Source organism: Aethalodelphis obliquidens, unplaced genomic scaffold (genome assembly GCF_003676395.1).
Source record: "Aethalodelphis obliquidens isolate GAN/ISIS:26980383/991018 unplaced genomic scaffold, ASM367639v1 scaffold12, whole genome shotgun sequence".
In the NCBI taxonomy this organism is placed as follows: Eukaryota; Metazoa; Chordata; class Mammalia; order Artiodactyla; family Delphinidae; genus Aethalodelphis; species Aethalodelphis obliquidens.
The window spans coordinates 8,241,361-8,268,573 of record NW_020837956.1 but is presented as its reverse complement, the minus strand read 5'-3'; the positions used below and the strand labels follow the sequence as shown (position 1 = coordinate 8,268,573).

At 35.1% G+C, this 27,213-nt stretch overlaps 1 protein-coding gene across 2 annotated transcripts in view; it reads right to left on the bottom strand.

Annotated features, from left to right (window-relative positions):
• The window catches only part of LRPPRC (leucine rich pentatricopeptide repeat containing), a 104,389-nt gene that overhangs the window by 30,760 nt on the left and 46,416 nt on the right, over positions 1-27,213 (bottom strand). For both annotated transcript variants that reach the window (XM_027113244.1, XM_027113245.1), the window contains exons 16-27: positions 27,036-27,093; positions 25,848-25,954; positions 25,558-25,635; positions 25,175-25,219; positions 24,700-24,813; positions 23,508-23,638; positions 22,707-22,792; positions 21,098-21,305; positions 12,776-12,900; positions 11,957-12,063; positions 1,843-1,911; positions 952-1,042 (exon numbers count right to left, since the gene is read on the bottom strand). In XM_027113244.1, the coding sequence (XP_026969045.1) occupies positions 952-1,042; positions 1,843-1,911; positions 11,957-12,063; positions 12,776-12,900; positions 21,098-21,305; positions 22,707-22,792; positions 23,508-23,638; positions 24,700-24,813; positions 25,175-25,219; positions 25,558-25,635; positions 25,848-25,954; positions 27,036-27,093 (1,219 nt within the window). The remainder of the gene's footprint in view (positions 1-951; positions 1,043-1,842; positions 1,912-11,956; positions 12,064-12,775; positions 12,901-21,097; positions 21,306-22,706; positions 22,793-23,507; positions 23,639-24,699; positions 24,814-25,174; positions 25,220-25,557; positions 25,636-25,847; positions 25,955-27,035; positions 27,094-27,213) is intronic.

Sequence of the window (27,213 nt, the reverse complement as noted above, 5' to 3'; positions counted from 1 at the left end):
CAAAAAGACAAATAAAATCACCTTATTCATTGCTGTCTGTGTTTGGTGAAGGAAAACTTCCCAAAAGAAAAAGAGAAGAAGAAATCTAGATCAAATATCTATGAAGAAAAAGAAGGAAGGAAAGGAAGGAAGAAAGGTCACTGACTATTCTAAGTATTGTTCCTCTCTACCCAAATACCCTAAGAGACTGCACAGTCCTAGAGTAAGTACTGTTTGACAATAGAGGTCAAACGTTTCAGAAAAGTTCATCACTTTTAACCCTTAATAAAAACACAAATTCAGCCTAGGGAAACAATTAAGGGTGTTAACGAAGATTAGATGCAAAGATGACTAATGCAGTGTTATTTTATAATATGGAAAACTGAAATCTATTCACTTGTCTAGCAGTAGGAGACTGGCTAAGTAAATTCTAGTATATCTGTTCAATGTAGCCATTTGTAGGTGAAAAAATGTAGAAAAACATTTTTAATATAGAACTGAGTCAAAACTATATTATAATACAATCACATTTTAAAAAGTAATTGTTCAGCAATGAGTTTGTACATCAATATGCATTTTTCTGGAAAAAGATCTATATACATGAACATGTCAATGATTACTTATTCATAGAAGTGACTAATAAATCTACTACAGAAATTAAATTAAAAGAAAACAAAGAACAGTCTCTCCTCAAAAACTCCTATTAAATTCTGTGGCTCTGATGAAGATTTTTCTCACCTTCTCATTATTGCAGCAAGAACGTCAGAAATTATGAAGATTGTAGGGTGTCTAGTGATACAATATAACATTTTGTGAGAAAATTCAATCTGGCCTCTACGTGAGCCTCTGTTTAAGACTCCACATTTGACAACCCCTGGAGCTTCCTCACAGCCTGATATTCCTTTCTGGCCACTGCCTTCCATAGAATAAATGTCTCAAAATGAAAACACGAGGAATAGTCAGCTTACTTACTGTATAGTTTTAGCAGACTGTAGTATAGCTGGTCTCTATCACACTCAAATAGCTTCTGTGTCAGCTCCACTAATTTCTCTAGAGTTTCAACCTTAAAAATAAGATTAACAGATGGATCTAGATTGTGTAAAGGACATTTTATAGTTGACAAATCACAGTTGAATAATCCTTCAAATTAACTTTACCCAAAGGGCAGATTAACTTCACTTCAAAAGTTAAAGGACTGAGCACAACTTCGTAAATGTACTTAATGCCACTAAACTGTACACTTAAAAATAGCTAAAATGATAAACTTGATGTTATATGTATTTTATCATAATTTTTTTTAAATGTTAAGTTAAAGGGCTAAAGGACACTTTGGAGTCAATAACACACATGAATAATTATCTAGTTGAGGGAACCTCCACAAAGGAGTATTCTGTAGAATTCAAAGATATTTAGGGTGGAGGACTCAGTGAGTATATCTATATTTGTTCATAGGAATATTCCTCCACCCAAACTTTAAACTCCTCTTTCCCTGTGGCTTTTTCTTGGCAGGATGTGAACAGATATCTGTGCTGGAGTAGAGGTAAAGTAGAAACTCCAATGGACTCCCATCAAGTGACTCCTCTGGTCACTAACGACTGAAGCAGATTTAAATTGCCAAAGAAACATTAGCTTGCTCAAACCAACAAGTAGAATGAAGCAAGCTAAAATCTTCAGAGCCAAAGTTAAAATTTTTAGGGATTCCACTGGACCTCAGAAACCAGAATTAAGCTATTGCTTATTTGGAAAACAACCAAGATAAGCAATGCTGCATCATCTGAACTCCCCAAACGCTCACAGGACATGTAGGACACTTGCTTTCTACTCACAGTTTTAGGTGAGTGAGACCAGAAATTAAACACAAACCTGATTACTTGCAATACATCTATCACAAAACCACTGAAGTCTTGTGGGCCGAGCTCTAATGCCTGGAGTCTGTAAAATAAAATAATCATACAGCACACAGGTAAGGCTTTAGCTAAATGTTAATTTTCCCTCAAAGACAAATAGTTTTCCTTCTAATGACCCTGCTTCCTCCCTGCCAAATGTATATACTAAAAGAAACCTACAACTTAATCCCACAGTTATCAAAGACCTTTAGGATTAGAACAACCTATACTTAACCAGTGTCTAGAAGATTCGGGTTATTTCAAAACGTTACTTTGTAGGTCAATTTTCATTCCATAAATCTTTAATTATTAAAAATGGTTAAGCTTTCTGTAGCTCAAAAACAAACCTTGAAATGATGGACTAAAAAACTCCAAAATATGTCAAATTAAACACACACACACAACTTCAGAGATCCCAATAGATTCAGGAAGCAAAAACTATTAATATGTTATGTTGACTTATTAACAATTGTCACAATGATAAAACCAATGGCTTTTAAAGAAACATGCTTTGTAAAAATCAGTGATAAAAGTATTGATTACCACACATTTGCCTAGTATCTAAAACTAAACGTTTAAAGAGCTAAGTACTAAAAACAAGCTAAGTACTTAAAATTAGTTCATAGTCTTAGTTTATTTCAGTAATTGAGATGTGTGTTATAGCCTCAATTAGGAATTACTAAGGTTTAGTCAATAACTCTGGCTTCAAAACAATTACTTTACAATTCTGGATACTGAAATAAAAGACAAACCACTTCACATATAATTCCAAGGATCTGTCACTCTACTTCCAGTATTTTCATCATCTGTAATAGGGCTTCCCTATTAAATACTACATTTCCCAGCATTATGATAAGAAAACAACATACTCATTACCCTGGCTGCTCCAGTCCAGAGGACGTACATTTACTGCTTTCTCCACTCAGTTTTGTGGACGACACCAGGCAACCCTCACATCTGATCTCTTATTTATAAGTCCTCATTACTTTTGTGTGTGTGTGTGGTACGCGGGCCTCTCACTGTTGTGGCCTCTCCTGTTGCGGAGCACGGGCTCCGGACGCGCAGGCTCAGCGGCCATGGCTCACGGGCCCAGCCGCTCCGCGGCATGTGGGATCTTCCCGGACTGGAGCACGAACCCGTGTCCCCTGCATCGGCAGGCGGACTCTCAACCACTGTGCCACCAGGGAAGCCCCCTCATTACTTTTTATTTCTTAAAAATAGTATTGTAGGGACTTCCCTGGTGGTGCAGTGGTTAAGAATCCGCCTGCTAAGGCACGGGACATGGGTTTGAGCCCTGGTCCGGGAAGATCCCACATGCCGCGGAGCAACTAGGCCCGTGCACCACAACTACTGAGGCTGCGCTCTAGAGCCCGCACACAACTACTGAGCCCGCGTGCTATAACTACTGAAGCCTATGCACCTAGAGCCCGTGCTCCGCAACAAGAGAAGCCACCGCAATGAGAAGCCCGCACACCACAACGAAGAATAGCCCCCACTCGCTGCAACTAGAGAAAGCTTGTGCACAGTAACGAAGACCCAATGCAGTCAAAAATAAATTAAATAAATAAATTTTTAAAAATAGTATTGTACAATGTTAAATTAAAAACTGACACAAGAACTAACATCTCAGAGTTTTGGTAGAATGACAGAAAAATTGGTACAGAAGAAGTTGTATAAGTGTTCTCATTCTAACTGTGCAAGTACCCACATTTTGCGATACACGAAATAAATGTTGAATAAATTAACTGTTGATATATATTCTCAAACATCATTAATATTTACATTTGTACCCAATTTTTACTCAAGGATTTTCTCACATTATCTGTTTTGTTTCACATGCATTACATTGAAAATGAAGCCAACACCAAATGTATACAAAAAGTCCTTGAAAAAATACTAGATAATCCTCTTTAGAACATGGCAAAATCCAAGAGCTACATTCACTTATAACTTTCAATATTATGTCTCATCCAAATGCCAATGATCTGACTAGCACAACTTTTATGGCAAACTCTTCCTTTTTGTGGCTGATTAATCTGCCTGTCACTGGCAGGACAACTGACTTATACGGCAGCTGTGTGCTTCATTCTGAAATTGAGAACTGTTTTCAAAAATAAATCTCAATCATCAAAACAACATCTAGGTCAGATTAACTAAATCTCCTAGGCTTCTGTAATAGTCTACATTTCTGGCTTATCTCTTAACATCTTATTGAATTTTAAACATTGCAAATTTAAAGTAAAAATGAAAAATGTAATAAAACATGGAGAAGAATAGAATTTTAATTGGGATGCTAAATGTAACTTATCCAAAACCAGTTACTGCTTAATTAAAACAAAACCAGTTACTGCTTAATTAAAACAATGAACTCAACTCTTAATTTTTCCTGTTTTTGTTACATACAATCTATTTAATAGACAGTGAGGATAAAGTAATTACTGTAATAAAAAAAAAAAAAAGGGACTTCCCTGATGGCGCAGTGGTTAAGAATCCACCTGCCAATGGAGGGGACATGGGTTTGATGCCTGATCCGGGAAGATGCCACATGCCACGGAGCAACTAAGCCCATGCGCCACAACTACTGAAGCCCGTGTGCCCTAGAGCCCGTGCGCCGCAACTCCTGAGCCCATGCGCCTAGAGCCTGTGCTCTGCAACAAGAGAAGCCACCGCAATGAGAAGCCTGCGCGCACTGCAATGAAGAGTAGCCACCACTTGCCACAGCTAGAGAAAGCCCGCACGCAGCAACGAAGACCCAATGCAGGCAAAAATACAAACAAACAGACAAACAAACAAAAAAAACACCAAAACCAAAATACAGCATGTTTGTTTCCACCTAGGTTACTGTGCTTCAAAACACTCTTTGTGCAGTTCCAATTCAGTACTAGGTTCACTTGTATAAGAAAAAAAGTAATCCAAAATAAAAAAATAATTTTCATTAATTTCATTATATTACCTTGATGTAAATTTGTTGTTATCATAATAGGCTTCAATGTACACTAGTGAAAATAGGTATCAAGTAATTATTACCTTTAAAATGAAAACAGATGAAGATTCTTCTACTTCAAACTCTATCTCAAAGGCAATCATTTTAAATTTAACTAAAATAGTGATTTTTACCTGCTCTGAGTTTTCTTACCATTACTGCTAGAAATGGAAAATAGAAAACAAACAACTACTCTGGCTTCATGTCCTTTAGCTGGAGTAGTAGGAGGAAAATCAAGTGCACGAGGTGTATGGGACAAACAAAAACAGCAAGAACGCAACTACTTATCCCCATAGCCAGGAGAGCAAGGAGAAAAAGGAGTATCATGGAAATTATTAAACCTTTCAATAATTGTCCTCTTCTGTAAAATCTCCAGAGACAGACTTAAGGACCATGGTCTAGTAAGGAGGAAAATATGTCTGAGCAAGTCAAACTAACAGTTTAACTATCATTAACTAAATATGATCCAGGTGTTACAGAAAATACTAAGTAAACTAACTCATGGGAGGGGGGTATGAATTTGCATGAGAACTGACATCTCTTGAAATTCTAGGGCTGGAGGGGGAAACTAGCTCTAAAATCCCTTCTTTATATATATGATCCATTCTGGCTTATTAAGGAAGGCAAATTAGTATAAAACCCTGAATTTGATCTATTAAAGAACAAAGGGAAGAGGAACAAAGGTTGAGAGATTGCTGTAATCCAAACTTTTGGTCCTAAAGGCAAAGACATAAAAAGAAGAGTTTTGCCCCCTGAGAAGACAGCAAATTTACTCTGGCTGAAGTGTGATGGAAGGGTAATAGCAGATAAGATGAGAGGGAAAAGTCAAGAAAGAGTAAGTTTGGAGAAACGATAAGTTGTTTTGGTGGTTCAGATATTAAGGGTCGAGAGATCATAGAGGTTGTATTGAAATACATAAATATATCAAATAAACACGTCCTACACCTTAAACTTATGAAATGTTATATCCTATCTCAATTTTTAAAAGAGAGAGATCATGGAGGTAGAAATGGTGTAAGGGAACCAACAGAAAATGTGAAATCAGGACGTGATTTCAAATTCCATGACTACTACTAACTAAATAAGCTCCACACTCACACCCTGAACTGAATGAAGTTTCATTGCCCTAATTCGTTGTTATGTGAGGCTCACGTGAAGATGTACATGAAAATCATTTGAGAAGTATAAAAATGTTACCAGTATTGGTTAATTTGTAATCTAGGTTTGAACCTCAAGGGATGAGGTTAGAAAACGAAATGCTAAATAAGTTTAAAGCAGACTCTTACTCATCTTTGTGTTTGTATCCTGAGAACTTAGTGCCTGGCACATGGCAGGCAATCAGTAAGTGATTACTGAACTGCTCAAAGGATTAAGAATAAAATTAAATAATATAATGCTTTATAGAAACCTTTAATATGGTTACTTAACATTTCATGTCATTATTTAACTTTTTGTACTTGTTTTTATCATCTCTCCCTGGACTTAATCTCCAGTCTTAATACACAAAATGAATGATCTAAACTGTTAATTTATTTAAATGACCTGCAACACTTCCTTCCTGGGAGGTGAATGAAGTACCTTAAAAGACACTTGGCCGAAAGAATGAAGTCATTTTTTTTTTAAAACAAAGAAATACCACTCTATTTTATCATAATTTCTAGCAAAAAAGCATGGGACTAGAACTCAGGAGGCCTGAGTTTTAGTCCAAATCTTTGCTACTATGAACCATAAAAGAGGTACCATCTATAAAAACATAACAAAATTTCTCAGGCCTTTGCACAGACAGTGCCCTCTAAGTGAAATGCTTTTGCTCCCACTCTTTATGTGGCTGGCTCCCAGTTCATCCTTTAGTTCTCATCCCAAACATCACTTCCTCAGAAAGATCTAGTCTGAAACAGATGCTTTCCACAGCACTTTCTGTTACAGCAATTATTGCATTTTACGGATTCATCTTTTTAAGGTCTATCTTTAGAACAAGACTGTAAGATGTGAGCCATAATTATTTATTGAAGGGCAGGAGGGAGGGACGGAAGGAGTGGAAATTGGTCAAAATGGGAAGCCACTCAAATATTAACAACCACCTTAGTTAAAGGACTTCATCCAGGAAGTTTTAGGTGACGAAATCTGCCAATGCCAACTTATAAGGGTTCATGATGGGAGACGCTGTGTCAGATCTAAGTTAGAGCTTAGTTTCTCTCAAGTCAGAGCTTAGATGATATTATGCCTCTGTTAATTCACCATACCTTCTGCTAAGGTCACTATCCTTCAATTATTAGATATCATTTGAGATGACTGAGTAAAGTGTCTTAAAAATCCCTACAACAGGGCTTCCCTGGTGGCGCAGTGGTTGAGAGTCCGCCTGCCGATGCAGGGGACACAGGCTCGTGCCCTGGTCCAGGAAGATCCCACATGCCGCGGAGCGGCTAGGCCCGTGAGCCACGGCCACTGAGCCTGCGTGTCTGGAGCCTGTGCTCCGCAACAGGAGAGGCCACAACAGTGAGAGGGCCGCGTACCGCAAACAACAACAACAACAAAACCCCTACAACCACTATCCTAATTCAGATACTATTAATCTCACTGTCCCCAACCCCATTTCATCTATCACACATTCTTTTGCTAGTATAAATTTCTTTCTAACACTGCTGAGAGTTCACTGTCTTCTGCATGAACTCAAGCCTGCTTATTCTGATATTGAAGGGTCTCTGGGAACAATCTACCCTTACAAAATACTTCCTATAAATCCTATACCCCAGGATGAAAGAACTATTTAAGAAATCAGAAAGAAATAAAACTTTGTTTGCAGATGACAAGATATTATATGCAGAAAATCCTAAAGACTCCACCAAAAAACTATTAGAACTAATCAACGGATTCAGTAAAGCTGCAGGATACAAAATCAACATATAGAAATCAGTTTCATTTCTATCCACTAGCAGAATATCTGAAAAAAATAAAATACCATTCACAAGATGAGCAAAATGATTAAAAAAAAACAACCTAGGAATAAATTTAACCAAGGTTGTGAAAGATCTGTACACTGAAAACTGTAAGACTTTGATGAAAGAAACTGAAGACATAAATAAATGAAAAAATACCCCGTGTTCATGGATCAGAAGAATTAATATTGTTAAAATGTCTATACTATCCAAAGCTATCTATAGAATCAGTGAAATCCCTATCAAAATTCTGAATGGCATTTTTCACAGAAATAGAAAAAACAATCCTAAAATTTGTATGGAACCACAAAAGATCACAAATAGCCAAAGCAGCCCTGAAAAAGAACAAAGCTGGAGGCATCACACTTCCTAAAACTACACTACAAAGCTATAATAATCAAACAGAACGGTACTGGAATAAAAACAGAAGCAAAGACCAATGGAACAGAATCAGAAATAAACCTTCACATATATAGTCAACTAATATTTGACAAGGGAGCCAAGAATACTCAACAGGAAAAGGATAGTCTCTTTAATAAATGGTATTGGGAAAACCAGATAATCACATGCAGTAGAATAAAATTAAACCCCTATCTTTCACCACTTACAAAAATTAACTTGCAATGGATTAAAGACTTTAACATAAAGCCTGAAATCATAAATCTCCCAGAACAAAACACAGGGGAAAAGCTCCCTGATACTGGTCTTGGCAACAATTTTTTGGATAAGACACAAAACCATAAGTGAAAAAAGCAAAAATAAATAAGTGGGACTACATCAAACTAAAAAGCTTCTGTACAGCAAGAGAAACAATCAACAAAATTAAAAGGCAACCCATGAAATGAGAGAAAATATTTGCAAGTCATACACACATGCGCACACACACACCACACACACTATTCAGCCATGAGAAAGAAAGAAATTCTGCCATTTGCAACAAAGAAGATATACCATGAAAGCATTATGCTAAGGAAAATAAGTCAGACAGAGACATGGAAAGACTGTATGATATCCCTTACATGTGAAATCTAAAAAAGCTGAACTCCAAAAAAACAGTGCATAGAATGGTGGTTGCCAGCGTCTTGGGGTGGGGAGAAACGGGGAGATGTTGGTCAAATGGTACAAACTTCCACTTCTAAGACGAACAGGTACTGGGGATCTAACGTACAACATGGCAGTTATACTTAACTATACAGCGTGCACGTACACACATACACACACACACACATACACACTCATATACTTGGAAGATGCTAAGAGTAGATCTTAAATGTTCTCACCACAAAAAAGAAATGGTAATTACATGAGGTAATGGAGGTGTTAACTAACACTACAGTGGTAATCATTTTGCAATATATAAGTACATCAAACCAACAGGTTGTACACCTTAAACTTATACAATGTTAAATGTCACTTGTATCTCAATGAAGCTGGAGAAAAAAAAGGAACTACTTAGAGATTTCCCTTTTCTACTTCTTTGTTCTACCTCTAATACCTTTAATACATTGCCCAACCCTATCAAACTCCCAAACGTGAACAGTACTTACCACATCCATCAAGCCACACCCTAAACCCCATTTTCTCAATAAAGTCTTACCTAATTTCCTACACTGGGAATAATTTTCTCTCTTGAACTCTCAGAACTATTTGTATTTTTCTTACAGCAGTCAACACTTCTCAGTCTTATATAGACATTATCTTCACGTATTAATCTCACATTAGCTCCTTGAGGGTGGATGTAAGTCTTATTTACTTTTCCCTCTCTTTTACTAGAAAATAACACTCTGAGTATATATACAATAAGAATACATATGCTCATTACTGAAAACTCAGAAAATACAGAAAAGTATATAGCAAAATGCCAGCTATAATTCCACCCTCCTGCAATAATCCATGGGTAGAATTAAAATATAAAACTATGTTAAAACGTATTATATATATGTATGTATACCAACTCATTTTAAAAGCACAGGTCATATTATACACTGAATCTTGTCTCTTTCTTTACTTAATGAGACCATTTGTATGACTTGGTTTATCTTATCTCCCACAGTGTTTCAAATACAAAGAAGCTTTATTGTATATTTTGCTTTGGAAATTCAACTCTAGTGAATCTACCCATTAATAAGACACTATTGTGTTTTGGGGAATAATAAAAATGTTCCTCAGTATTTATAATATTCTTTCATATGGTGATACAGTCCTAGTTTATTAATTTTCATTACTTTTAATATTTCCAATAATCCTTAGAAAACCACAAGAGAGAACTCCAGGTCTTGAATTTTAATAGTAAAAAAATCAAGTTCCCACTTTAATTCAATTCCAACTAACCATTAAAAAAAAAAAAAAAAACCCTAAAAACGTGCTTCAGTATTCCATATATTGCACACCCTGCTGTTCTACCCTAGGGTACTGCAGAGGGATTCTGTAAAGCTATTCTGTATCCTTTAAGCAATTCTGTACACATTCACTATAAAAACTGTGTCATCAGTAGACAGCCATTCCTAAATGATTACACTCAATGATGTTGTACATTGGCAAAGCTTTAAAGTAATTAAGATGCAGCCTCCTCTCGCCTATTCATGTGACAAACATGCGCCTTATGCTAAGCATCATACTGTGAATTATGTGGGATGAAGAAAACACAATCTCTACCTTTAAGGGGCAAAGAGAATTAATAATATTGATTACTACCATAATCCAGGAAACATGCAAGCTGCTTTACATACATTATGTGATTGAATCTTAAAGAAAGATACTATATTTCCTTTTAGAGATGAGGAAGCTTAGAAAGGTTTAGTAACTTATTTATTATCACACTAGCAAGTAGATGACAGAAGGAGAACCCACTCATGTCTTGCTTATTACACAAAGAGAGCCACATGATTTCCTGCTGTAGAACCTCTAATCACTATTATCTAATCACTATTATCTGAATACCTGAGCTTTATTTCTGCTCTGATCAGTGCCTTACTAATACTGATAACATGCATACAGAGTACAGAACTCAACAGGCAGACAGCTTCTCTCATTTTCAGATACATACACTGTGCACCTTCGATGAAAGAATTTATAACATTTTCTAGAAAATACAAATGAACTACTCGAGCTATAGAAGCACCTGTCCAAGACAGCATACTCCACACTTCCCTCCGACAGGAGGACAGATTGAGTTAAAGACAGATAGAAATATAAGAAAGTTCTGAATTAATTTCACAGTCCTTTTTCATACTAGACTTTTCTTCGAAAAATGTCAAGAGAAACTAATAATTTTCTGGGATGTGTGCCTCTATTTTCAAATCCATTATAAGCAGTCATCAACATAAAAACAAGGAGGCCAAACACCACCTTTATGTCTCGTCCACCATGGTCAATTTTGGGAAAAGACATGGAGTAACAGTAAAGTATATCTGAGAGAAAAATGATTACTGATGTATTCACAAGTTTATTTTACTCATATTAAAAGTAATATTTCTTAAGGCGATGGGTCCATCTTCTCTGAAATGATTTTTTTAGGAGATACAGAATTGTTTAATAGTGAAATTAATCACAATTTGGACAGACTTTATCGTTGCCCTTTGACTTATCAATTTCAGTAAGCAAAATTTCAATCAAGCCTAGATAAAATATACTAATCCTAAATAGCCCAGGTTTGTCACCTACCATTTCCCGTAAGCTGCTTACCATAGTGAAAAAAAAAGAAGAAATTTTAAATGCCAAACACCTGCAGACAGCACTTGTTTGGCTGATTAACTTATAGACAAGCATTACAAATAAATCTGAGCATGGTCTGCAGCAAATTAAATTCCACTGCTTTTAAGAACAAAGAATTCCTTGGCAAAGAGGATTAGCAACTTTACACACAGGAATGCCAGTTTAATTTAATTGTTCCACAATCCAAGATTTAATATGCAAATATCATTTTGATATATAACAGTGAATTTAACAAAGTGAAGAAACAAATTCAATATACAACCAGGCTGCCTTTTCTGAACTGTAATTATATACAATAAAGAAGCTGGCCGAGTCTCTCCCTCTCACCCCACATTATTGAGACTGAATTATATTAACATGAATCAGAACATGTGTAATTAAAGGTTAAAATTTGTAAACATATTCTAATTAAGAGTCTAAATAGCTGTACAATTAGAATACTGGAGTTAAAATCATACCTCAATGATCTTCTTGGCCTCTTTGTAATTTCCTGTTTGTAGGAAGGCAAAGAAGAGATCATACAGCATAGTCATTTCACCTTGTTCTTGGCTCACAAAGTCCATTGCTAGAGAGGAAAGAAGAAAATATATTAGAAGACAAAATATAGACTAACACTATATCACTTGAAGAGTTCTGAACAAATACAAGAAAACTTTAAAACAAATATTTAGAATAACTTAAAGGTTATAGCTAAATCAACCAATTTTCTGTCACATTCCTTATGTAACAGCGTACATTTATGACACTAAGTACCTGTGACTAGCTTCAAAGAGAACTGGTGAGGATAAGGCTGAAAATCTCACAAAGGCAGATCATCAAGAAGCGGACCAAAAAATAACAGAGGGGGGCTTCCCTGGTGGTGCAGTGGTTGAGAGTCCACCTGCCGGTGCAGGGGACATGGGTTCGTGCCCCGGTCCGGGAAGATCCCACATGCCACGGAGCGGCTGGGCCCATGGCTGAGCCATGGCCGCTGAGCCTGCGCGTCCGGAGCCTGTGCTCCGCAACGGGAGAGGCCGCAACAGTGAGAGGCCCGCGCACCACACACACACACACAAAAAACAAGAGGGGTGACTTTTCAAAATGAAGTTACTAAAATCAAGTACATTTATAATGTTAAAAATATACCTGATATTTTTCAACTCAGAAGTGTAATAAAGTTTCTCTGGATGTGCTTGCCTTCCTGTTAAATTCTCTCTTCACAGCAACACATTAAGATTAAATAAGCAAGAGGGGAAAAAAGAAAACTAACAACACTAACGAATTAGAAGGTGACTAACCTTTCTGAATCAGATCAGTTTCGCCTTTCTCTATCAGTTTACATAGGACATCATGAATCCTTGGTAGTATTTTATACTTTTTATAGCAGTCAATCGTGACTTCAAGAGCAGTAGGTAAGTCATCCCTTGGAAACATCAAAATATTAACAATGAATAAAATATATCTAATTAATTTGAGAGCTATACAATGACCAGTCAAAAGGTACACGAGTGAGTTTTATTTAAGGTAGAATACCACGAAGCCAAATTGGAAAAAAAAAATACAAGAAACAATCCTTATATAAAAATCAATGCTCAGAGTACAGACATCATTAGTGGTTCCCTGTTTTCCCTGCTTCAACTTTTATTATTTTGCTTGCTAAATGGTACTTATTAAAAAGTCCAAAAGATGAAGGCATTCTCTCAGATTATATATAAATTGCTATAAGAATGCATTATTCTAAAAACAAGGACTACTGTCAAATATTTTTTCCAACTACTTTGTGTTTATGGTCCTCAATAATTCCAGATTTGGGAAACTTTATTAAATGTCCATCAACAGTCATCAAGAACTTTTCAAGCACTTTCACCTTTCTCATCATATGTTTCATACTGCTGCCTCTCCAGATAAGGAGGAACTAACTTTTTTTTTTTTAATTTACTTTTGGGTGCGTTGGGTCTTTGTCGCTGCGCGTGGGCTTTCTCTAGTTGTGGTGAGCAGGGGCTACTCTTCGTTGCAGTGCGTGGGCTTCTCATTGCTGTGGCTTCTGTTGTTGCGGAGCACAGGCTCTAGGCACTCGGGCTTCAGTAGTTGTGGCGCACGGGCTTAGGTGCTCCGCAGTATGTGGGACCTTCCCGGACCAGGGCTCAAACCCATGTCCCCTGCATTAGCAGGAGGATTCCTAACCATGTGCCACAAGGAAATCCCAGGAAGAAGTAACTTTAGGATTCATACATATAGAAACTTACTGTTGCTAAACCTAGGATATTCTTAGGATTGGTGAATTCTAGAACTCTTTAAAAGCTTTTCATAAGAGGGTAAGCTTTTAAAAATTATTTCCAATTATAAAATCGAAGCTTCTCTTATGTGGTTAATTAATTAAAATAAAAAGATATTTTCATTAAGTCAGTTTATTAAATAAGAGTGTGGAAACACATTCTTGTGTGTCCTCAAAACCTACTATTTCCCTTGGAAAATGACAGTATGAGAAATTATTAAGACCGTGAAAAAGCTGTAGAGATTATGTGATCCAATTCTACTTGCCACCTTCCTTTATTTTTAAATAGATGAGGAAATTAAGGCATCTAGAGATTGACTGATTGGCCTAAGGCCACCAGGTAAACAGAGAAAGGCACTGTCATCAAGTCCCTGGACTCTCCCCCCTTTCAGTTGAGTACATCTAATTATACATTATGCTCTATTAAAAGCAATGTTGTTTGTTTAACCTAATAAGGTGGTGTAATATGGAATAAGAAATTAAAGATTTTTGAAAAGAAAGTATGAAATGTATTAAAAAAAGCATGGTTAGAGACATGGACCAAAGTACAAGTAGCGATAACAGTGACAATCTTTGTGGAGAAAACACATTTCTCTCACATGTGCAACAGTTTTCAAAAGGAAGAAAGCCTTTTAAAATTTTCCATTGAAGCCCTAACATTTTGGTTCATTATACAAATGTTATGTTGCCCTAGATTGAATTACCATTTTATCTAGATTAAGGTTTTAAACTGTACTAAAAAGTAAAGTATCATGAAGAAGCATTAATTTTACTACAATACTGACACAGTGAAAATGAGCCTATCCTGACGGAACTCTACCTTATCCCCTTACTAAGCCCTGTTTACAGTGCATCTTCCGGCACCCCACAGAGTCATTTGAATTTTTGTCATTTGGGGTGAAGACTAAATTACAGGTTAATTTCAAAACTGCAAGTAGATGTTGCAGGCTAGATTACTGTCATACAAGAGAAATGCTACCACATATGATATAAAGCTTTATATAATCAGTATTTTCCCTTGCTTCAGATACAAGTTATTACCTTTTTACAACTCCATTTAATGGAAAACTACCAAAATATTTAAGAGAAAAACTAACACACACTGATTTTTAAAAAGCAGTATAATTTGCTTTTTCAGATCAATTTCCAAACTAGGATAATATTGTCTCAATTGTATTTTCCCTACACTAGGTCAAAGCTATCAATAAATGAGTGAATAATTGTTCTGTCAATCAAAGAGACATGTTAATAGTCTTTGGTCTCCAAATATATGCTTCTGAAGATTATACATGCTCGGAACAACAACAGAAAAGACAAGTATAGCAAAATGGAAATAATTCATATATATTTGTTAGTAATTTTAAGTAACAATGTCACTGACTCCAGGTTGCCAACAAAATGAGTTAGAAATCTATAGTGAAACATTTTGTACAAAGTGTGCTTACTGATGATAGAAATGAACTAAGGTCTAGTCGTTTCTTTTCAGTCCTTATTATCTACATTCTGACTTGTGTTTGGTTGGATCACGTCACTTTAAAGAGATAAAAATGTCCACTCCTCGTATGATTTGATGTCATCATTAATCTTTCCTATTAAAGCTTGAAAACTTTGGGTGAGGGAAATGAAAAATATGAGAAAGTATATAAAATTCACATTACTGTGAAAATAGTTGTATACGCATAGGACTTTTGAATTTCAATCCCAATTGATAAGTACTACATGCAGCTTGGCTACAGCAGTGTGACACATTTCTAGAAGTGGTGATGAAAGCAGATTATCACAACAGTTGAACTCAAGGACCTTTGGGTTCCCTCCCAGTTCTAATACTCTAACGCAAGGTTCTATGAACTTGAGCTTGTTAGGTTCATCATCTCAAATGTTTCACACCAGCAGAAAAAATCATCACATGAAAATACCACTTTTATTAGGCTGGATGAAATCAGTAAGTGCAGTAAAATATCAAATGGGAAAAGGTGGAAACTGCCTTATACCCAAAATGTGGGGGAAGACTTTATCAATCAGTGTATTTCTAGTTTCTGTGACCTAAAATGATTCTGTGATTTCCTTTGTACACTTTAAAACACTAGAACTGATTTAAAACTCTACTCTAAAATAATAATCTTTTGAAGAAATCTTGTTGAAAACATTAATTCTGGATTCAAAACTTACTCCATGCTTATTTCAGTATACACGCATAATTCCTAAAGCTTTATATACAAACGGGTCACAAATTTTTAAAAGTCCAATCCTGATAAAAATTTAGCCACTGCTTTCACAAACCTCAAATAATACTAAGTGAAAATCAACTCTATTAACATACTATTATCTCTAAGAAAAATCCACTGTGATATTTTCAACGACTAGACACCCTCCCAAAGTATTTCAATGATATACATAAAGTGATTTTCATAAATAAAACTATACATGCTAATAAAAAGTAATCAATCATTTTAAAATATTTTTGATTGATGTAAATTAACTCAACATAGCCTTTATCAAAATTCTGGGAGCCTATGAAATAAAAACAGAACAGTGGAAAGGAAGATTCTATAATTCTAAATTTTAAGAACACACATATATATAATAGACTGAGTCCAATAAGAACATGGCAAATCTGATGTTACCTCTTGTGTTAGTCCTTATTATGAAATGAAAGTATGCTTTATGTCATTGACAGAAAAACAAACCCTGGACATAACATTTATATGAGACTGATCATAAAACTATCTACTTAAAGGTACCAGAAAACAAAGTCCTCCTAACTCAAATTCCTTTATATATAACTGTAAAAATCACAAATGTGTTTCATACAATCTTGAACAAGAACAACCAGTGACAACTATCTACCTACTGGTAGTTTTAAACTTAGTCTCCTTACCTATAGCAAATAACTTCCAATTTAATCAAAATTTTAAATGACAAATATTAATTTTTTAATTGGAATAAAGTGCTTCAACATTATGCATAAAGTGTTAGTGAAGTGGCGATTTACCTAAAGAGCTTACTGACTGAAAAACTCTCAAAATCTGAAATCACTGGAGAAAAGAGGGGCTTTAGGGGAGAAAAAAGTTCAAAACAAGGGAGGGGGAAACAAAAAACACCTTAACACTCTAAAAACTGACTATTCTATAAATCTTAAGCAGATGTTCAGTGTGGAAAGAAATCAATTCAGGAGAAACCATCGACTTCACAAAAATTATTCTGTGAAGAGAACCAGCCCTTGAAAGAGCTAAATGTTTCTTTTTCTGTTCATCATCTATAAATGCGGAATCTTCAAGGAGACTAGTGTTGCAATTACAACTAATCCTCCCAAAAAAATTAACTGTGTTGAAGGCTTTGTAATTTCCCTAGGTACAATTTAGCTGTCACTTACTTTCAAATTTACTCAAACATGCTTTCGGAACAGCACTAACTTCACATGTCAAGTGCTTTCCAGCCAATTGAGTCTAAACTGGAAGTCGGTGTTAAACAACTGAATGATTAGACAAGATAGCTCATTTCCCTGCTCTTTTGTTCAGAATAAAATGCCACATTTACATTATCAGGCTCAACAGGATTTTCTGACAGAGGGAGAAAAAACCCTACTGAACACTGTCCGTACTAAGCACATGAAGCCTGTCATTTACCAATCATCCTTCAAAAAGCAATAGCCATGAATGTAACTTAATTACGACCCAATGATCCTTGACGAAAAATCATCTTATCACTGTCCTGTCCCCCTAGGGCAAATGAACCACTTTTGTCCTTTGGCACTGATGATGCTAAATTCTTAATTGCAATAATGGAGTAAAAGAGCCAAACCTCCTTAATTTCCTTTCAGCACATAAAGAGTTTTACTCTAGAAGGCGAGCATTCCCACAAATAATAAAAGTATCCAGTACAAATGAAGATGCCAAAATTAAAGGGGAGTATATATGACAGAATAACCAGCATTAGAAAAAGTGTATTTCCCACTTCTGCAACATATTGAAGTGTTACAGTAAGTTTTAAAACGTATTGGTATAGGTTCATCTTACAGAAATTGTGACCTTTATGAAGAACTCAAGATTAATTTAGCAAGAGTTCTGGGAGGATTATATGGACAAAGTCCATGATTCACTTAAATGAAATGCATGTGGGTATATACAGATTATAGCACAAATCAGCACAGAAAAATCCTAAATGGAAAGCAGAAATTAAAGATTCTTTGATCATTTGCACTAAATAATCCAGTTAAACAGCTTCAGATATTTTTCATATGAAATGAAACCAAAATGGATCAGCTATACAAGTGAATCTGAAACTGCATCATACAAATTTTTATGCTTTAAAAACTAAGGGCTTCCCTGGTGGCGCAGTGGTTGAGCGTCCGCTTGCCGATGCAGGGGACACGGGTTCATGCCCCAGTCTGGGAAGATCCCACATGCCGTGGAGCGGCTAGGCCCGTGAGCCATGGCCGCTGAGCCTGTGCATCCGGAGCTGCTGCTCCGCAACGGGAGAGGCCACAACAGTGAGATGCCCGCGTAACGCAAAAAAAAAAAAAAAAACTAATGGCCCAAATTTCATTAATTTTATTTCCTTTATCATAGCATAAAGACTAATCAAAAGCTCTTTTAACCTATTTTAAAGCATTTCTTTCTTCCCTAATATGGAGGATCCAGGTCATCTTTCTGGATCAGGCATGATTTCAATTAAAAAAAATTTTTTTAAGTAGTTACAAAGGAAAATGTTTAACATTCATGTGGACTACATGTAGACATGTGACTTACAGAACAGTCCCAGTGTAAATGAAACACATGAAAATTTTGTTCAAATCAGCATACTTCTTTTCAGTGCAAGTATTATTTTGATAATACAAATCAGATTAGTTTAACAAGTTCTTCAAAATTTTGCAAACCTGTTATTTTGGATTTCCTTTGGCAAATGAATAAAAACAAAATGTATTATTTTTCATAACTGTAAAACTTTTAAAACAATATCCAAGTAACAAACTGATACAATATTAAATTTCTCCTGTGTTTTATCCAATGCTGGAAAAGTCAGTCCAAAATTAATATCTATTGAATCTTAAAGATCATCTTTCTAAGGAACTCAACCTCGCAAATTTGTTCTAGAATTACAATTTGTAAGTGACAGCCTTCTTCAGAGTCTTTGCAATGACTTTCCAAAAAGATGCTTGCCTTTGAAAGGATGAAGATTTTGTAAAGTGTTCTGAAATGTTTCTCATAATTCTACCTCAAGTTTGAATAAAAGCCTCATTCTCCAGATGAGTTCATACCTGCTGAGGCCAATTACCTGATATTATTGAAGATTAAACATATTTAATCAAATCAAATACATGTAGACTTTTGGGCAGGCTAGCATAGTTAATCCTAGTACTGCACTTGTCATGATTCTGAATTAATTAGCTATCTTCCATCAGTTGGGAAAACACAATTGAAAATAAGTTGCAAAGTCAATGTTTTCCTCCAACTTAGCCCCCACCAGGAGTGCTACTACTGTTTTCTGCTAAATATGAAATTTCCTTTATCTCCTTTTAATTATTCTCCTGACTCTAAAAGAGTCAACAAAACCTTTTTATCATGACAGATGAAACTGAAGATCTTGTCATGGAAACTGCCTCTGCAAAGCAAAGATAGCAAAAAACAAAAACAAATTCAGGCAAATAAAAATAGAAGGTAATTTCTCTTTGTATCTGAAAGTAGAAAAAAAAAATCATAAAAGAAACTAATTTAGATTTCTCGAGCCCAATTAACAGGGACAGTCAGATTTTACTGAGACACACAAATCTCTGACTGTACAGTAAAATCTGAAGCACAGAGTATGCTCCACATTAACATCTGAATCCCATGCTATTTCCATTTTCCCTTGGGGGAAGTTCTCCTTGGTTCATGAGCCCCATCTGCAGACCTCTTCTGGAAAACTTTTGTATCTCCTCTGTCTTCAAAGTATTTCTATTTGTAAGATACTTTTTCTACCATGGCCTCATTTTCATTGTTAATTATTTTATTTTTGCCCAGTGGTGGAGGAGGGCCTAATTCTTCTGGGCACTGGGCCCATTTCTTTCAAATCCCTATGCAGAGCTCCACATGCAATTTGCAGAGACGGGTCTTTTAAACAATCAAAAAAATTCTAGGAGGAAGCATATTAATTATAGGATTTCTATATAAAGTAGGCTGCGAACATGAGAACTCAATAACACAATAATTGTTTGAATCACTATTTCTTTAAAAAGATGTAATGCTGAGATTGTGGAGGTTAAGATTTAGCCAAATCATATTAAGCTGATAAACTATTTTTTGATTGATGGCAAAGAAATTATTTCATAAAACATTTATGTGCATGTATGTGTGTGCATATATATATGTGTGTGTACACATATTTCCTAAAAAGAGTTAGTTAAAAGAGATGTTTTTATTCCACATTTTAAATTCAATACTAAATCATTCATTATATTCAATTAATTATACCCCCTAATAAATAAAGAAAAACTACCAGAAATGTGGGAAGAATATGAGAACCGTTAAGATTTATCTTTTACTTTTCTCCTGACACTGATACGGCAACATCCAAACTAAAATTAGAAAATCACAATCACAAAATAAGCAGATTAAAAATTGCATTAAGCCATGGAAGAGATGACAAAGAGGTAAGATCTGAGAAATTTTTTAAAATGGAAAAGAAAAACAAACACAAAAGGAAAAGAATAAAGGACACTTTATCATCTTACTAAAATGTTTCACTCATTACAAGAGAGTAGGTTGACTTTATGATTTGCACTGGAAAAAATACCTTAAATTGGGCACCAACATAAACATTCCAAATGTAAAAATTTTCAAATTCAGTAAATCTCACCCTATTAACAAAATTCATCTTCTTCCCACAAGACACAGAGACATCTTCTACAATATTTATCGAAGCCAGAATAACTACTGTATTGGTACATGCAATTAAAATACTACATGGAGGAAAGGAGCAATGAAGAGACGCTGCCACATCATTACCTGAATAACAGTCATGAAGCATAATCAAAAGCCCCAGAGAATCCTTCTTTCTTATATTTATTAATAATTAACACTTATAAGGCTCAAAACTGGGAAAAACTAGATTTGGCTTCATGTACTATCATCACATGCCCCATACAAAAAAAATCACCATAGATCATTCCATTGAGAAGTAATCCACAGGACCACAGGGCGGCTGGTGATTTTATAGGTCACCTACTCCACAGAAGTCCTCTTATTCTGTGGTGAATAACCTCCAAGGCTTCCACAGCACTACAGAGAATTTACAAAGTATAATCCCCAAATGATTAGATTCATTCTTTCAATGCCAACATTTAAAATTGAAAATTCAATTAACTTACTTTTCCAGATATAGGGTGACCAATGGGGAACTTAAGGTAGTAGATGGTTTCGCTAACCCTAGAGTCACGATGGCTTCATGCAACTGTTTCACTGTTTCAGTTTCACCTCTTAAAGCTGCGCCATTTAGGATGTGGAAAAAGGACAAGACTGTTGCATCTTTGATAAGAACATCCTTCTCTTTCATCTCCTTTAGAATGTTAATAGCATCTACAATGAAGTAGCACAAAAGACCCTTAGGTAATTTCATGTAGGGAAAACAAACTGCTATTAAAACAGCATTTCAAGCCCAGCAGGAATGTAAATTCTAGTGTATAATGCCGATTTCAAGTTAATTACTACTTGCATTTCTAAACGAGACTACAATTATAAATCCACAATAGCATGGTTTTATCATTTCCCTGCAACTTTGACTACAAATTATAGATAGGGACTGTGTGCCCACTCTGCACCACATAACCCTGTACTGTCTGCCCTATAGCTGTAAGATCCTCCTAAATGGATGCTTTTATCGTTCAGAGCTAACATCTGCTAAATCACACCATTGTTTCTTCAGCAGATGGCTTGTCAGGAGGCCAGATAATAAAGATGTGTTTACACTGTATATACAGCCAGACTAATGGTCTGATACCGATAGGGCCTGTTTGCTATGTCGATACTAATTAGCCAAGCAGAGCCAATGAAAGCTTTCCAAAAGACTGCATGTTAATACATTAGATTCATTAAGCTTCATTAGGAAGGCAGAAACAAACATTTTAGGATATGGAATAAGTTCATTTTTATAATGTTGTTCTTAATTATTGCACAGAAAAAATGGTTTGACCGCTTTACAGAAAATTATTTTTAAAAAGCAGTCTAATCTTCATAAAGAATTTTGTGTTAGAAAGGCTTCCTAGGAAAAAATTCAATGTTCAAATCAAATATTTTCTCCACATTTTTGACTACAGAGATTTTTTAAAAAATCTTCTCTAGGAATAAAAGAGAGGGAGGTTAAAAAAAGAGTTTCAAAATAAAGCCCAATGAGAAAGAAACAAGCAAACAGTAATAAAAAATTATCAAGTGTAATTACATTACGTTTAGCATTATCTCAACTACGAGAAAATTAGAGTATATACATCAACAATATAATCGGCTAGGCTCTCCCCGCAAACTTCTATGTAAAACCTTATTAAAGTACACATTTTGTTAATGTTATTAAAAGTGAAGACAAAGACTCCTGCAAAATTCATATTCTTGAATAAAGGTTTTATTTATAGGTTTTATGTTCAGCCTTCTAATGTTCTTAAGCGAAAACAAAGCCATTAGTGCAGGCATATAGGCAAATTGTGCCATAAGTCATGATCTTCAAACTCAATCCAAACAGCAATGCTAATAAAAACTAGCTGCAGAAATGCAAAAAGCACTGAGCTGTGCAAATGTAAATGACAAGCTTGCCAATCCATTAAAACTAATGGCCTACACTGTCCATGCAGCTCTGGCTGGATTCACATGCAAATTTTGCAAAGTGTTCAAGCACTTTGCAAGACATGATATACCATTAATATCAATTCACATGTTATTCCAGTGGCAAGATACTTGCATCACATGTTTCCTTTATGTGCTGATGCTTACCTTGGAGCTTGCCATGTTTTCCCAATACTTTTACAAGTCTTACATACTTGCTGGTATCAAGGACAGCAGAAGAATCTAAACGGTCACTAAAAATTAAAGCCATATTTATATTATGTTAGAAGTTGTTTAACTGTTAAAAGGACTGCAATATCTACTTGATCACTTTTCAAAAACTCATCAGAATCTGAACTGTTATTAACATTGGCCTCTACAATTTAGTTAAGGTTTATTTTTGAAGCCATATACAAATCCACATGTAATTATATTCAAAGTGACGAAGTAAAAATCTAACACTACATATATATTGCATCTTTCCATCTGCAAATGACACTAATAAGGAACTCTTTTGCTTCATGGCACTTAAGGTGATTCTAACTTTGTCATGAATACTGAAATACCCCTGAAAGACATATTTTTATTTGGCAAATGTATCAGGATGGGAAACCAAAGATACCTTAGAAATGGACAGAATTTTGTTTACCCTACAGTACAGAAAGTGGAATATTTAACAAGCTTTATAAAATAGTTACCATCACCACTGTTGTCATATGCAGTTGTATAATCAAGAGGAAAAAAACTTTGGCTTTAAGGAATAGAACGTCTTATCATACTTAAACAAAGACTCCTTGCTGAAAACAAGCCATAATTAATCAAAGAGTCTTATAGTATGAAATTTCAAAAACACAAAAGAGAATTTTTTAAATTCACATTGTATGAGAGTAGTAGTCAATCTACATGATCCATCAAGGACTGTATATCAGCATACATGCTGATGATTTGCTTCAGTGCCAGGGTACTCACAATTCTCGTTTCAGGTTCAATGCCTCTTCTGCATTATCATGTCGACAGCACAAATTTATTAAAGAGGCATAGCCACCGATAACCATATCTGATTCATATTTTGCTTTCAATTCAAGAGCTTTATGCATGTTCTAAAATAAAGGATGGAAGTGAAAAAGAAATAAGAAATTAATATAAAAATAAAATAAAATTTCTAGTTTCAATGTTCAGAGTGTAAAAAAAGTTAATAGTACTTTTAAAATAAATGGATTCATGTTATTAACTTCACCTTGCTCCCTGAAAAGAAATGGATTCATGGTATTAACTTCACCTTGCTCCCTGGTATTTTTATTTGCCTTTTAAAAAGCAGGAAAAGATATATATATATGTGCGGTTTAAAAGATTTGTTATCTACACTGCAAAACAGGCCACTATGCCAAATTTGATGTTTTAAGGTTTGGGTACTGTATTATAAAAAAAAGATTTCCAGATTAAATATGTACCAAGTGAGCCCTTACTCACCGTCCAATTTCCAGGCACAGAAATGTCTATCACTGCAACGTTCCTCACAGTCTAGTCAATATCCGAGTAATGTAAGGAAATATTTTAGAATTTAATAGTACCATGTTATAACCTTAAAGTCAGCTGTTATTTCTGTTCCCCTAGAAACACAGGCATAAGACCAAATGATACTGAACTAAAAACCGAAAAAGTCTAGTGATATACCACAAATTGCAGACGCACACTAAAATGAACACAAAGTACAGCTGGACGCCTGCTGAAAAAAGGCAAGAGACCCTTTATCTCAGAAAGACTTTTTTCCAGCAGGAAAATGGAATTTCAATCCCTGCATTAACAACCCAGTAATATTTGACTTGCAAATGACGACTGCATGTATCAGTTGCTTGACAATCTAGATATAAGAGACCGGAGCCATGGCTTGAAAGGACATTTGGCATGTATGATAAACCTATCATGGCTGTTACTATCATTCACTTTGCAGGTTATTGTAAACAAACTACAGTAACCGGAAAACATGCCATTCAAGGTGTAGCTGAAATTAGCTAACCTTTCATTTAATTGCATTCTTCACAGACATGATGTATAATAATTAATTGTAAAAATCATAAATATTATATTTGGCTTTGCTTACTTTTATCTATAAAGAATTTCTTTTTACCTTAATAGCGTATTTGAAATAGTTATAAGTTACCTCTTCTGAACACAGCATTAATATGAGTTGCTTCAGGACATCTCCTATAGGTTGATTTTCAGCTTTTAGTTTTTCAAGTTTAGACTCCAAATCAGATGATGTAGGCTGCGTAGTCTACAGAAATGGAAAGAAAAAAGAAGGAAAGAAATTTCCTACAAAGAAAATGCACCCTTTGTCACTCTTCCCTTTAAACTGACCTTTCCTAAATGTCATAAATGCTATCATGGATATTAATCTGGGGATCTGGGGATGGACTCCAGGGGTTTATAAAGCTCCTGAGATTATATGCAAATTTCTCAGATATGCCGATTTTTTTGAGATATGCTGATTTTTCTGAAATAGCTTTTACCAACTTCTTAGAGGTACACTGATGACGAAAATGTTAGGAACCACTGGTTTTATAAGGACACAGTCTAGAACTCTCATTAAATGTGGTTACTATAGCATGTAGAATCTACTCAAAAAGCCTACTTACTTTTCGAGAGTCTGTCTTCTCTCTTTCAACCAACATATTAACATCCTAAAATTGGGATTTAAATTAGAATCAGAAAACGTGTAAAATATATTAGCAAATGTCAAAAGCAAATTTTGGAAATTTCATTTCATTTCACTGTTATTTTTCCATCTTCCAAAATTTTGCAGAAATTCTGTTCATGCTTTATAACCACTGTAATAAATACTTCAAACACGTTCTTCAATATATAAACAGCATTTACCAACAATCAATGAAAAGCCTTGTTTTAAAGGTTGTCATTTAAATAAACTTTTGGCCAAAAGCAACATATTTAAATAAAATTTTAACATGCTTTTATATATAAATTAAGCATTTTAAAAAGTTGATTACTGTTTCACACACACCTTAATCAATTCAGGAACATGGTAGCTATCCAGCAGATTACGAATGCCTCTGTAGATATTTTCAGGAATTTTTACATTCTGTGCAAAGGGAAGGGAGGAGAAAAAACAACTGAGTTTTAGACAACCAAACTGAGATTTGTCGAACAGAAATTATCTCAGACATAATTTAAGTCTCCAACTCGTCTATGTCATTGAGAAGTGGTCTGGTTGTACTTAAAAGCAGCAATTTCAAATCTAATAGATACATGTCAGGCAGGACAGGCATTATATAGCAAAAAATGAAATGGTACCATCTCCATCAGCTGATGGAAGTATTGTCTCAAATGCTCCTCCTTGGCCTGTACCTCTGAGTCACTCATGCTGTCAATCAAGTTATAAAGAAAATAGCCAACAGCTTCTGTGGAAAAAAAACAAGAGAAAGCATTCCACTAAAATTACTGAGACTGTCATGTTACCAAGATTAATTTATAAGAAATCATTTTGGTGTGAGATGTCACCCTGATGAGAGGCTCTGAAATGGCAACAATGATCACTGAGGCATAGAGATTATGTGGTTTGGGAGCACATATCTAACTGGTGAGTGAAAGGAATATTAATTATTTTCAGACCGAGTGACAGCTTTTCAGTACTGAATCTTACTTCAATCTATTTTTTTCCACCACTCTGTGACAGAAGTTGTCCTGCCCAAGGCCTTACCCCTTTCCTGTCCAAATCACAAATAGTGAGAATAAATAAATGCCTTGTACACATTTCTATACTAATTTTTTGGTGGGCAATACTTAGTAGGGAAACATAAAATTAGAGAGGACTGTTAAATGTTGAGTATAGAAAGTTAAATAATTTTAATAAGCAGATACAGTAATCCTGTGGAGAGCTGCCTATTAGCCAATGAAAAACCGAGATTAACAAAGATGCTTTGTAACAACAGTAATTTTCCTATGCATTCAAGCATAAAATGTATAGGGCCATGTGTTAATACCTAGGATAGAAAAATACGAACTTTCAAGAAGGGTACCCTCTTACAGAAACCCATATATTCTAGGCTTTATTATGTGAAAACAAAAATCATTAAATGTCAAATAATATATTTTAGGTAATAAATTATATTTAAGTGGAAAAATCTACAAGACCGCTTTACTATTTTATATGTTTGATTATACTGGCAAAACATTAAAATCACATAAACACTAAAGATTACTAATTTTTAAGCCTATTTTGATTGATTCTATAAGAAGCATTTCCTCAATATCTAAAAAAAAAAGCCCTCCCAACCCTCCCTTTAAAAAAACAATTATGATAAAACCAAACACCTCACAGATCTCAAAATGTTGTGGTTATCAATATAAAGATTTATAACCAAATGTTTTCAAATTTCACTTTCAAAAAGAAAATGTTTACTGCTGTAATCCTTCTAGTCCATCATTACACAGAAGAATGGATTTGTGGATAAGTTACAATCATCGAAATTGAAACGCTACCCGTTGGTCCTGGAGGCTCCTGGCAATAACGTCCATCCTTGTACAACAGTTCTGTTATCTGGTAAGACAGGAAATGCGTGCATTGCAGCAAGAGAAGCAAACAAGAACAAATACAATCTGAAATTGAATTCTTGAAATAATAAAGCCTCTCCCCAGTAAGGTGTTATTCTGTATCATA